Genomic DNA, 13689 nt, shown 5'->3' with positions numbered 1-13689 from the left:
CTGTAGACTGGCCTAGCTGAATACTGGTAGCCAAAGTTAAAATCACAGGGTTGATCTTAAAAACATGTTTCCATGCTTTTAATGGATTGTTTTTTGAGTTTTCATACACTAATTTAGTCTTTAAATAATAACAATGGATAGTTCTTGAACTGCATTATAAATTACAGCAGTTTACTGCATTAAAGAGACACTGTTGTTTTCCCATGTTTTTCCCCCTAAAATCATCAAATTTAGTTCAACACCACTTCAGATTTGATACATTAATTTCTTATAGTCATGCAAATAGTATTCTTTTAAAAATAACTTGTCTGTAGATAATGTACGTTCTGTTCTGTTCTATCCACCAAATTAACTCTATGTTCTTAACAAGACTATACTATCTTAAATCTAAAATTTACCATTTGAAAATACCGCTTATTCGTAGCCTTTTGTTTGTAATATCATATGTTTTTTTTCCTTTCAGATACAATATAATGAAAAAATAATATTTCCCTCCATTTTTTCATATGATAAAAATAGAATGTAAACAAAAGACATATAGAATTTCATGAAACATCGATACTGGTAAAATTACTTTTATAGAAATCTTGCACCGTAACCTTGTCCCTATTAATCGATATATATCTAATTTTTAATTCACCAAGATGGGGAGGAAAAAAAAGAAAGGAAGAAAAATTTCCATGACTATCGGCCACTCCTATTTTCTATTTATATCTATCCATTACTGCATCCATTATTTAAGACCTATAATTTCACTGATACCCATTTTTTTCCAGTTTGTTAGTACAGAGTGATCAAGTACTGATAAAAATTTGAGCTGACACAAAGAACTCCTCTGTCGCTTTGTGTGGTAAAATGTTTGAAATGTTTGAACGACTTTATTTGGCGGGAATAATTGTTCCCGCACTTTTCACCTGTTTAATATGGTATCCAAGGTAATTTAATAACACGGCTTTATTGACGTCGCCCTTGGCAATACGTACGTCTAGGCACATGGCTATAACTAACTTGTCACCCAATTTTATGGCTTTATCAATACTGACTTATATTATAGGATTACTATTGTTATCTGGTCTAAAACAAACGTATTAAAGCTGCAGGCCTCCAGATGAGCCAAAATATTTCAAATAAAGTCAAATTTCAGAAAAATGTACTATGATTTTAAGAAAAGTCAAAAGATTCAAGTAATACATTATATGTTATATGCATTTAATGACTGATTTTGCAGTATTTTACAATATTATCACCATTATAATTTCTACTGCATGACTAACACAGTAAGTGCTATTTTTGCATATTTTGACCTCTTTTTGGTAATTTCCGTGGAATGTAAGTGCCGTTTGCAATGTGTATATTACTTCCTGTGTTCACTTCATAATATTTTACTTTTAAATACAAAATAAAATTTAAAAAAAAATCATGAAATTATAAGCATGAATCTGGAGGCATGCTGTTTTAAAGCTATGTAAGTAAATAAGCAAAAGACCATTTTCATTATCTCCTGACTTGTCTTATTATAAAACAGAGGACAGTCAATTACATGCCAGAAAGTGCTTCACATCTATTCTCAAATTTTTTGTTTGGACAATCAAATATTTGTCAGGCAACGTATATGAAAATTGTAATTTGTTAAAAAAAGTCTCGATCAATATAAGCATTGACCAAGTTGCCTAAATCAAGTCAATCATGCAAATTACTAATGTTTTGAACCAAATTTTAATAGACTTAACATAATTTTCTAGTATTTATGTCAAATTCTAACATCACTTGCTTAATAACATCATTTAATAAGTTCTGCCCAACAAAAAAACAAACCAAACAACATCAAATAAATATGCTAACACATGAGAAATTTGTATAGCTCTGACAAGTTTTTAAAGAATTGCACCCTGTAAAAGTGGTTCTTTTATGTCACATTTTTAGTTGAATCGATTCCCCTAATTTAATTATTTCAAAACATTTCCTAGCTTTTTAAGCTTTGAACAAAGCTGATCTAGATTTACTACTGATAAATGCCTCACCCCCAACCCCTACTATAAAACAGAGAAATGAACAATCAATACAGTGGGATATTTATTTGTGTACATGTTTTGAGTCACGTTGACACAATTCACATAGTGATAAAATAATTATTCATAAAAGAAGACCAACCACCGATATCGTTTTAGGAAAGAAAAGCCAAGAATAGTTTTAATATTTTGTCGGTCAAATTAAAATACAGTGTAACCTCTGCAGAATGTTTCACTGTGGAGCAATATGAACTTTTAACTACAACAGATTAAAATCTATAAATTTAACCTCTATAGAGCAATACCTTTCAACAACAACAACCAAAAATCTTTGTCTCCCAAAGGGTGTTGCTATACAGAGGTTGTATTGAAGCCAATGTATCATAATTTGTGTGTAAACCCATATTGAAGCCAATGTATCATAATTTGTGTGTAAACCCATATTGAAGCCAATGTATCATAATTTGTGTGTAAACCCATATTGAAGCCAATGTATCATAATTTGTGTGTAAACCCATATTGAAGCCAATGTATCATAATTTGTCTGTAAACCCATATTGAAGCCAATGTATCATAATTTGTCTGTAAACCCATATTGAAGCCAATGTATCATAATTTGTCTGTAAACCCATATTGAAGCCAATGTATCATAATTTGTCTGTAAAACCCATATTGAAGCCAATGTATCATAATTTGTCTGTAAAAACCCATATAGAAGCAATGTATCATAATTTGTGTGTAAACCCATATTGAAGCCAATGTATCATAATTTGTCTGTAAACCCATATTGAAGCCAATGTATCATAATTTGTCTGTAAACCCATATTGAAGCCAATGTATCATAATTTGTCTGTAAACCCATATTGAAGCCAATGTATCATAATTTGTGTGTAAACCCATATTGAAGCCAATGTATCATAATTTGTGTGTAAACCCATATTGAAGCCAATGTATCATAATTTGTCTGTAAACCCATATTGAAGCCAATGTATCATAATTTGTCTGTAAACCCATATTGAAGCCAATGTATCATAATTTGTCTGTAAACCCATATAGAAGCCAATGTATCATAATTTGTCGGTAAACCCATATAGAAGCCAATGTATCATAATTTGTCTGTAAACCCATATTGAAGCCAATGTATCATAATTTGTCTGTAAACCCATATTGAAGCCAATGTATCATAATTTGTCTGTAAACCCATATTGAAGCTATTGGTGATAGAAGTTAGTCTGATACATTGATATCTTTTTAAACAGATTTTTTTTAAGGTTTGTAAACTTACCTTCAACAGTAATATGGAGGCAGGTCAGACCAAAGACTCCTTATGATTAGCTGATAATTTAAGCATTTTCATACCTAAAACCCCCTCAAATTAAGAATGGACACTTACAAATTCAAAGAGGGACAAGTCCATTATACAAATATAGTGAGGGGAAAGAATTTGCAAATGAAACAATTTTATACTTTCAACTAATCTATCCAGCCTGCATTAATCTGGCTCTATACTGTTGGCTGACTGACTTTAAATTTTTAATCTTGACATCCCCATATTCAACCATGGACAGTTCTAAATTAGATATAGAAACTGAACAAGTGCACTTAAGAAATTCAACAGGTCAAGGGTTAAACAACACCAAGAGAACGAACTGAGATTTTGCGCCAAAAAGTTTAAATTGAACGCACTTAAACATGCATGTAAAATAATGCCCCGCATTCATAACTCAGTCTTCAATTGACTGTATCAAAATAAATCTACCTGCACAACAAACCTTACGTACTTTCATATAATTACCAAGTCACTCCGAAATAATTTAAACAGCTCACTGCACTACTTATGATGACTAACAGGGAAATTTTTGCATTGCATTACAACCTAACATCGTGACTTGTATCTAAATAAAACCAAGTATTTTCAAACCAAGGCCATTGTGAAGTGGGTTGAATTTACGGGCTGGATTAAAAATACAAGGAAGTTATTGTCGCCCAAAAATTCACAAACATTTTAAAGAAAACAAATAAAAAGAACAGCTTTTTCTCAGAATTTGTGGGATAAAGTCATGTATTTTATAAATAAATCAAAGTCCCTGACCTTTGTTACTGTCTTTCAAAATAATGAGTTTTCACAAAATAATTACAAAATAAAAGCGACAATAAAGTTTTTTTTCTTCATCTCTATCTCCGTCACTTTAAAATATTTACAAGATGTTAATATTTCTTATTTTAAGTAACATAATTCGAGGGTTGACTGCAAAAACTGTTGTAAGTTCTTCTTTATTTCATATAAGTTACTGTAGTTTTGCCGTCAACCCTCAACCAGCTCCCTGTGAAGCGATCATTACTGTTTATTATATAACGAAACATACATTAGTCTCCAGCTGGCATAAGAAAATGTATTGAATTAGTTGACATTTTACTAAGAAGTATAAACTTTCAAGGTGACTTTTACTTAAATGTTTCAAGATTCACAGCAGTCGAGTTATTAGTACAAAATATTTAGACGTAAGATGCGGATTTGAAGATTTCAGATTAACCTTAAAGGGATACTCAGGCAAATATATGGCAAAATATTAAATTTTCCATATTTACATAAATCACGCTAAAATGAAGTTTTTAAAACTGATTTAAAGTCCCAGCATTTTTTCTTCTGTATATATATTACATAACGTGAGTTTAAAACTTAAATAAGTCTACATATATTAAACCAAATGAATCAACATGTAGTTTTAAAACAAGTCATTTGACAATAACAAACCCTGGAGGTTAAAAAAGCTGATATTGTTGGTATTGTAAGATTAAAACAAGCATAAGTCGCTCATTTGACAGGTTCTTTTACGTTTTTATAGTTCACGGTGATAACTATGGTGAAATCTAAATGCTCTAACCTGACCCGCGTGGGTCAGGTTAGGAAACCAACATTTTTTTCTTTATATGGAGAAAATCTTTGTTCCCTAGACTGCTTAGATTATTCATTTTGATGACATTCATAGAATATTGGATAGAAAGTTCAAATCGAAATTATGAAAATTTTGCCTGTGTCTCCCTTTAAAGTTTGTTAAGAAAGAAAATGGGAAAAATCTTTCAATGAAGGACTATCGAGTTACATGAGGAAATGTTTAGCTCTCAAACTTTCTTCATGGTTTAACATACAGTTGTATTTTTGGTTTTTGGCCTCGAGTCGTATAAAATGGTTGGATATGCTAAGAAAAATCAGAAATTTCACTATAAACTTCGGCCTTAAAATCCGTTCATAAATTACATGCCAAAAGCAGAATTCATAGATTAACATATTTTTGGTTTTTGGCCTTCAGTCCTATAAAACTGTTGGATATGAGAAGAAAAAAATAGAAATTTTACTAAATTTAAAGCATCGGCCTTAAAATCCATTCATCGGCATTAAAAACTTATACATCATTCATTCCTCCCACATGCTCATTTTTTTACAGCATTCATTACATCACCTACCTCACGATTTGTATTTGCATCTTAAACAAAGTACTTTATTATACAGGACTAGGATAATACTCCCTGAAACATATGAGTTAAAAACATTTAAGCCACTGTTCTACTACCTTTAGTTTAACAACTGATATGCACACATTATATTAAGAATTTAACTGTTTAAATACCAATTTTATAGCACCAATTTTCCGTTTGTCCTTCACTTTTTAATTTATAGCAGTCTACATGTAAACAAATGAGAATTTTATGAGATCATTTACTGACTGAAATGTACAGAAATCTATTTAAATTACTGCCAAAAGCTGTTTTCAATATCCAGATTTTATAGTCAATGTTAAGTCTTGGTGTTGTGTTTAAGTCTTGGTGTCATGTTGGTTTTTAAGTCTTGATGTTGTGTTGGTTTTTTTTAATCCTTGATGTTGTGTTGGATTTTAAGCCTTGGTGTTGTGTTGATTTTTAAGCCTTGGTGTTGTGTTGATTTTTAAGCCTTCGTGTTGTGTTGATTTTTAAGCCGCACACCATATAGCACTGGCTAAGTGCACAAGCATGGAAATGAGTAGAACTAAATCATTTATTGTAGGAAGACAGAAAAGCCAAGTACCTACACCCCATCTTACATTCTTAAATCAATCTTTACCATCTGCATGCTTGGAAAACTATTATTTTTGAATTTATATCCAATTTCACAGTGGTTAAACAAATACGAGGGTTGTTCAAAAAGTAATAGGACTGCAGCTCTACTGCTCACATTTTTTATTTTATGTACACAATTTTACAAGAGACAATTATCAAAACATGTTCTCTATATACAGTGAAAAAATCAATTCAAAATGTTAACAAATAACAATTCTGTGAAATTTTTAAATGACAAGGGGTCAGAAAACCGGCGCACGCTAACAATACAATAAATGACGTTCTTGACGTCGTAAAATAAATACAAAATGTAACAAGCGTCATTCTTTCTGAAAGTATTATCGCTAGTGCTCTAGGTGTCTAAATCATGTATCTATGACCAGGCTTCATATGTGGAGACGAAGCGAGGAAAAACTCCATCACAATTTCATTCCATTCTCAAAAACAAAATATATAAAAGCATGCCCGATAGCCGACCATTCTCCGCTTTTTAATATATTTTGAGCAAACTTGAAACTCAACAGGCATGGACTTAAATGTTAATGCAAAGGCAATTTATATTATTTATTTACACATGTTACCGTGCGTTTTAAAACAATATGATTATAGACAGTAAAATAACAATATATATTTATTGAAAAGCATCTTTTTCTACTTAGAACAGTCTATTACTTATTTAAACAAAATTGTAGAAAATACTTATAATTATTGCCGTTAATCATTTTTATACTAATGTTTTGATAACACGTATATCTAGTTAAATGCGATAAAATAGTGTTTAAAACAAATGTCTCATATTCAATCCTTTGGTCAGAACTAAATATGTAGACCCGAAGCAGACATAACAAATGCCGGACAGTTCGCAAATCGTTTACCGTCGATCATTTTGTAGCGCTTTTGCAATTGACGTCACTAACGTCGTGTCAATTTTCTGCTTTCATCCTCGCCCTTTCCTGTTAGTGATTTTGTATTCACCGTTTTTGAATTGCTTGTGCCAGCTGAAAACAAGACTAGTGTTCTTATGGCAGGATGATTGTCCTTTTTTAATTTAATCATTTTGTATGTATCTGAATGAGAATAGCCAATCTGTTCACAATATTTAACGATCGCACGAATTTACAGTTTTTTAACAAATGTCATATTTTTCTATTTAACGTTATGAGCACTGCTGTTTAAAACTAAATAATTAAGCCATTTCATATCCGAATTATGCCAAATTTGCACATAATGTCACATAATTATAATTAAACGTGTTGATGAAATATATAGACAAACAAAGAATAAATAATAAATTAATTCGAAGTACAACTTAGCTTCAATAACTATTTTAATGTGCTGCGCCGGGTGCGTGTTACCATGGTTATTCAATACTGCAGAAAACACGCGTTTAGCAAAAGAATTTAATAAACTTATGCTTAAATTGTAGAGAACACTTTACGATTGCCGTACATATGACACTATTCTTAATTTAAAGAAATATGAATATTCAAGACACTTAATCCTATTACTTTTTGAACAACCCTCGTACAAGCCTATACAATTCAATAATGCACCCTGTCTTGCAATTACAAGAGCATGTTACTTCTGATCACTGCACCTTTCTTGGGAGCCTGTATATTTTAAATTGTGCATATACCTTTCTTGTGATTACAATAAGTAGACTTGTTTATATACAATTAATTTTCTCAAAATTAAAAAAAAATTGAGTGACATTCAGCCAGCTTTGTACATGACAAGATGCGGAGACATCTCTGGTCTAAGTACTGAACTGTTTTTTAAAGGCTACTGTGATTAAATAAAGTGGTTACTGTGAAAAAATCAAATTAAACTCTGAAAATAACATTGGTATAGCAAAGTCTCAAAAACTTCATTCCACAAATCATATGTATATAACCTTTAAATACTCTCCTGAAATCATAGAAATTAGTGCTCAGTTGGTATTAAAGGGCAGAGTGACCTGTGTTAATTATTCCGGAACAATAAAGCTTACTGATAATATGTTACAGAGCAATATAGCTACTGATGATTATACTGGTATAATGCCCACTACAGCAGTTAAAGTATGACATTAATTTTAACATTACAACTCAAATTACAGATCACATATACATCTCATAATATGTGTGAGAAAAATTATTTTCCGATCGATGTCCAGTTATTCAAAACTAGGTCATACCGCGCCTTAAAGCAGCAAAACCATATCGCTATTGACTGCAGCAAGTCTAAATAATCAGGCCTTCTGACTTTTCGCCAAACACTATTCTTATTCTAATGGCTGCTTTAATTCAAGCATTTTAATCCTGACACCCCTTTACATTAATGAAAGACTCTTCTAAATTGAATACAGGATAAGTCCATTATATTTATTTAGGGTTGAGTAAATGTTAAGCGAATTTTTAGATGTCACTAATGTTAATATGGCAGCCTGTGAGGCCAAGAATATTGATTTCAATCTAAGTCAATCTCGCAGACAGCGGCAGAAAAAATCCATACTCTCTCCTTGTAATTGTAAAACATTTCTTCAAGCTCGCTACTGCCAAGTGTTCCAATTTCTATAATTCCCATAAAAAATACTCGATGCTAAATGGGAATAATAGCATCCATTAAAAATATTAACATACAGCATACAGCATAATAAATGAAAAGGTTTCGGAGCTGACTTTTTACAATTTTTCTAAGAAGTTTTTTTTGCTTGTTTTGTTTTTATTTGTTTGGGTGTCACAGTCTGATTATTAATATGGTAACAAAGCAAAACTAATTCAGGAAATAGAATCTAGTGTAAACTAAACTAATATTTGCTACGTCTAAAGAATCAATCGTAATAAAACATAGCATGATTGATAATCATCTGGATCCGAGTAACAAACGCTTAAATGTCCTGTGGGGAAAAAAATGGATTTACAATGGCGGGAACTAAGTAAAATGGATTTTTTTTAAACGGGCTGAGAGATTATATAATTAAGCTTGCATATCACAAACAACAATGTATATGTATTAAATTTTCCAAGTATTCAACTTTTTTCTGCAGAATACAACTGTTTACCACAGAATACAACTGCTTACCATAGTATACAACTGTTTATGGCAGTATACAACAATTTACCCCAGTATACAACTGTTAACCCCAGTATACAACTGTTTAATGCAGTATACAACTGTTAACTTGGTAAAAATACAGAGGAGGTTATTTAACTGGTTTGGTAAAGCTTTAATTTTGAAATGGTGTTCCAAAGATTCTCGGTTCAAGTTCCATTCAGGAATTAAGACCAGTCCACTTACAGTTTTTGAGATTTCAGTATCAAAATATTGAATTTGAGCAACAAAACAGAAACAAGATTCAAGTGTGCTGTCCAGTCTCACATATAGACTGGTTATTCTGACCACTTGCATTTGGAAAATTGACATTTCAATTAAGAAGATTTTATAACAAAAACAAGACAGCTCTATTAATTATGTAGGCGACTTATGACATCTTAACAACAACCAACTACCAGTACATTCAAACAGCCAGAGGCAATCTTTGACAAGCAAATGATAGGTTTATGACTGACTAACATTAAGTTAATCATTGTTTTACTTTTGTCATTGACAAGGTAAAATAGTTCTTTATCACTTCACTCAAAATTAATATCTTTGTTTTTGCCTTGTTGGTAACACGGTACATTTTTCACTGTGTTTTTCAGGACATATGATATTTTTTTTATCTACAACTAGGTCCAATGCCTAAACTTCAATTCTTATGTTTTTCCCCTTCCCTTTTCAAAATTTCCCTCTCAATAATTAGTAAACAAACACAAGAAATATTAATTAAAGCAGCATGCCTCCAGATTCATGCTTATTTCATGAAAATTTTGAACATTTATTTAATGGTAAAATACTGTGAACAAAGAAAATAATTTACACATTGCAAACGGCACTTATGATCTACATAAATGACCACAAACAGGTCAAAATATGCAAAAATAGCCCATACTGTGTCTAAGTCATGCAGTATAAATATAGTGACAAATACCACAAAATCAGTCATTGACTTCACATAACATGTAAGTTATTACTTAAATCTTGAATCTTTTCTTAAAAATCTTAGTTAATTTCACTCAAGTTTAATTTTCTTGAAACATTTTGACTCATCTAGAGGCATGCAGCTTTAATTTTCATCATCAAGATTCCTTTCTACCAGAAAATTTATGTAGAACTAGCATTCACAGAATATTCCATTACCCCCACCCCAAAATTTGTTTTATAGACTTGCCCTGTTTAAACTTTGGGCCAATTCATTGTAAATTTAAGGGATGTCAATCTCAAAGCCAACTATAGTAAAGTCATCAACTCGCTACTTTTAAAGCTGCACACATCAGACAAGTACACTAAATGTTCAAAAAGACAAACATATGAAAATTAATTATCGGTCTAAAAATTCAATGTATTAACAATAAAATTGACTATGTATTTGTGCAAAATATTAATAAATTAATCAGTTTTAGAACAAATCTCTACCATGTTTCAAATTAATTAGGGCTATTTTTACTGTCTACATTTTTCTCCCATTCATAGAAGATTGTTAATACCTTATGTTAGCTTAAATTACTTATTTACTTTAATAGTAATTACTTGTTTGCCAGACAATATTTTCACTATTTAAAACACTTAAATTTTCAGATGAATCTGGAGGCATGCTTCTTTAAAAAAAAAAAAAAATTCATAAAAGTACAGAAATGTGGAGAGTTGAAGAATTTAATTGAAAACTTCACATTTCATTGTAGCCACTTCCTGCTGGACAGGCATAGTAATAAATCAGTCATCAACTTTTGAGGCTGACCTTAGGTTACTTGTAATTGTTAGGGGTCACTCGCTGTTAATTTCTTCACTGAATGCATATCTAAAGCTTCAATGGTACAGAAGTGAAGTGCTACATATAATTCTTTGCTGAGTCACCTTACAAAATGTGTACTAAAAAAATCATGTTAATTTCCAGTGATAAAATGCATTTAATGTGATTTTCAAAATATTATTTTTTCGCCACAATCAATCTTAATTTCATAAGATGAAAAATATTTCTTGTACTATTAATGAAGCATTATCTTCATTATACACAATGGTGTAAATACCAGTATATTTTACTACATGTATATAATACTTGAACTTTATACTTCATCGGAAAAAAATGAAAAGACACAAATGTTTTTTTTTTTATTTTTGGGTTTAAGGTCACACTAACACAGTATAGGTCATATGGCAACTTTCCATCTTTACTGGTGGAGGAAGACCTTAGGTGCCCCTCTGTGCATTATTTCAGGCATGAACGGACACCGGAGTAGAACCACCAAAAATCTGTTAGAAAGCTGGATACATGAAAAAATCCAAAGTCCCAGATGGGATTTTTAACCTACAATGGCGAGGGGCCAGTGGTTTGAAGTCAGCAACTTTAACCTCTCAGCCACAGATGCCCCTACAAAAGGGCATTATGTACCAGCAAAAACCAAAGATAAAAATAATTGCAAAAACATCACATTCCATATAATTCTTAAATTAATGTTACAATCACACCATATTATATCATAAATTCAACTATTCCTGCCAGAATTAATCAGGATTAATTAAGGGGAACATTTTTAAAGTCTAACGACTTCATTTGAGCCACTGAGTCTTTTATAAAAGAAAGCCTTCAATACAAAAAATATATACATGTATTACACTTAACAAAAATCAGGGGTCAAGTAAAGTCAGTGATTGAACTTGTTGACCTTACGAACATGCATACTTGCATGAATCACTGAACCGCGATGCTGGTGTAAAGACATGTCTTATTGTACTTTTATGCAGTTTTGTGCTCTGTATAAGAGTAGCTCCATTAAATTCAAGAATAAAGTATTTCAAACATATATGTTCTGGCTGTTGTTAAAGCAGCACACCTCCAGATTTATGCTGATTTTCATAGCAATTTTAAAAATTTTAATTATAAAAATAAAATTTGTGATGTAACAAAATAAACCCAATTTGCACTTTATCAATGACACTTCATTCCATGTTTTACCAAATTTTGTAAAAAAAAATGCAAAAAAACCTACCCCCCCTTAGTAAGCAGTGGGAAATATAGAAATTATGAAAAAAAACAGCCCCTTAACCACATAACATGTCAATTATTACTTGAAGCATGAATCTTTAACATTTCTATAAATCTTAATACATTTTTCTCATGCTTGATTTTATTGAACTTTTTTGGCTCATCTGGAAGCATGCAGCATTAACATGTACATGTAACTCTTTTGCTCAATTTAATTAAAACTCATAAGCTGAATATATTTTCCGGTATTTTAAGTTGTTGGTGCTGACGCATGACTCTTATATCATATTATGTTTCCTTTTTTTCAGTCTGTGTAATTTAGAACTAGCCTATGGCTAGTAGAATTTAGGTCAGGCCTGAAAATTTTTTCAGGTAACTAGCCAACTGACCTGTGAAAAATTAGCAACTGAACCATTTGTTTATATCTGAAAATTAAATGACTAACCAACCAACCAACAGACTAATTTTTGTTTTCTTCTTTTTTCTTTAAACTCAACTAAACTAACTTATCTTCCAGTAAATAGAATTACGAAACAACTTTTAACATTTTGTTTTTGTTAATGCAGAGAAAACATATCAAGAAAGCATGTTTTATGATTGAGCCATAAATAAAAGTTTAAGATTGAAGATTATGAAGGCCACGAAAACCAAAACCATAAAAGCAATTATTACCAGTAATATATAATTATGGACCAAGTTGACGTGCCAAGTTGGTTTAGGGGCAAGAGTAGCCCAACAAATTGTGCGCTTTGGGGCTTTTTATTATATAGACGATGGTCCCCCTTCATGACAGACATCTATGAAAAATCAGATTATAAAATCGGTCGGTCTTGCAGTAGAAATATTGAGACTAGGGCAAGAGGACTCTGCCGCCGAGTTAGTTTAGGGTGGAGTTGACCCGTATTCGTTTATACAGTATGTGAAGGTAATCTAACTCAAAGGCAATCTGAACCACATCGTTCTATTATTGTAATTCAACGAAATTATATATATTTCTAATTTATCCATCAATCTATATATAAGTTTCAAAAAATTCAGCACTTGTGAGTAAGGAAATATATGTTTTGAATGATCCAAAACAACCTGGGCAATCTCCTGGATTAGACCCCTATGGCTATGTACTTTTCAGGTCTAAAACTTGTATATAATACACTAAAGAAAACGGAATGAACCTTATATATACTCCTGGTTTAGACCCCGGGGTCTAATCCAGGATATAGCCACAACCTGAATGACAAATTAGCTAAATTCTTTGACTGTAATTTTTGTTAATTAATTTGGCTGTATTTTTGCTTTATACAAAACTAACTGTTACTGTAGTCCCTGACTAATTTTAGCTCTTTAAATGACAGGTTTGAAAAGTAACTTTAAACAATAGACAAATATCTAGCAACAGAATAAAACAGTAAACTGTTGCTAACTTAATAAATTCTTAACCAACAGGCCAAGTAGGGGTGTACACAGTTTTGTAGGAGTTGTCTTGAAATTATTTCAATATCAAATCAAACTTCAAATAGCAAA

General features: G+C 31.4%; 1 protein-coding gene across 2 annotated transcripts in view; it reads right to left on the bottom strand.

The window, feature by feature from the left end:
• LOC132731731 (COMM domain-containing protein 9-like) overlaps positions 1–13689 on the bottom strand; it is a 29781-nt gene that overhangs the window by 15818 nt on the left and 274 nt on the right. Inside the window, exon 1 of one of the 2 annotated variants that reach the window (XM_060717958.1) lies at positions 3791–3815. The exons of the other annotated variant lie outside the window; for it this stretch is intronic. Coding sequence (XP_060573941.1) covers positions 3791–3796 — 6 coding nt within the window. The 5' untranslated portion in view covers positions 3797–3815. Of the gene's footprint in view, positions 1–3790; positions 3816–13689 lie in introns of those variants that run through there. 2 annotated transcript variants of the gene reach the window in all.

This window comes from Ruditapes philippinarum, unplaced genomic scaffold (assembly GCF_026571515.1).
Source record: "Ruditapes philippinarum isolate M1 unplaced genomic scaffold, ASM2657151v2 ctg767_1_1_1_1, whole genome shotgun sequence".
Lineage (NCBI taxonomy): Eukaryota > Metazoa > Mollusca > Bivalvia > Venerida > Veneridae > Ruditapes > Ruditapes philippinarum.
The sequence above is the reverse complement of the archived record's forward strand: the minus strand, read 5'-3'. Positions and strand labels throughout refer to the sequence as shown.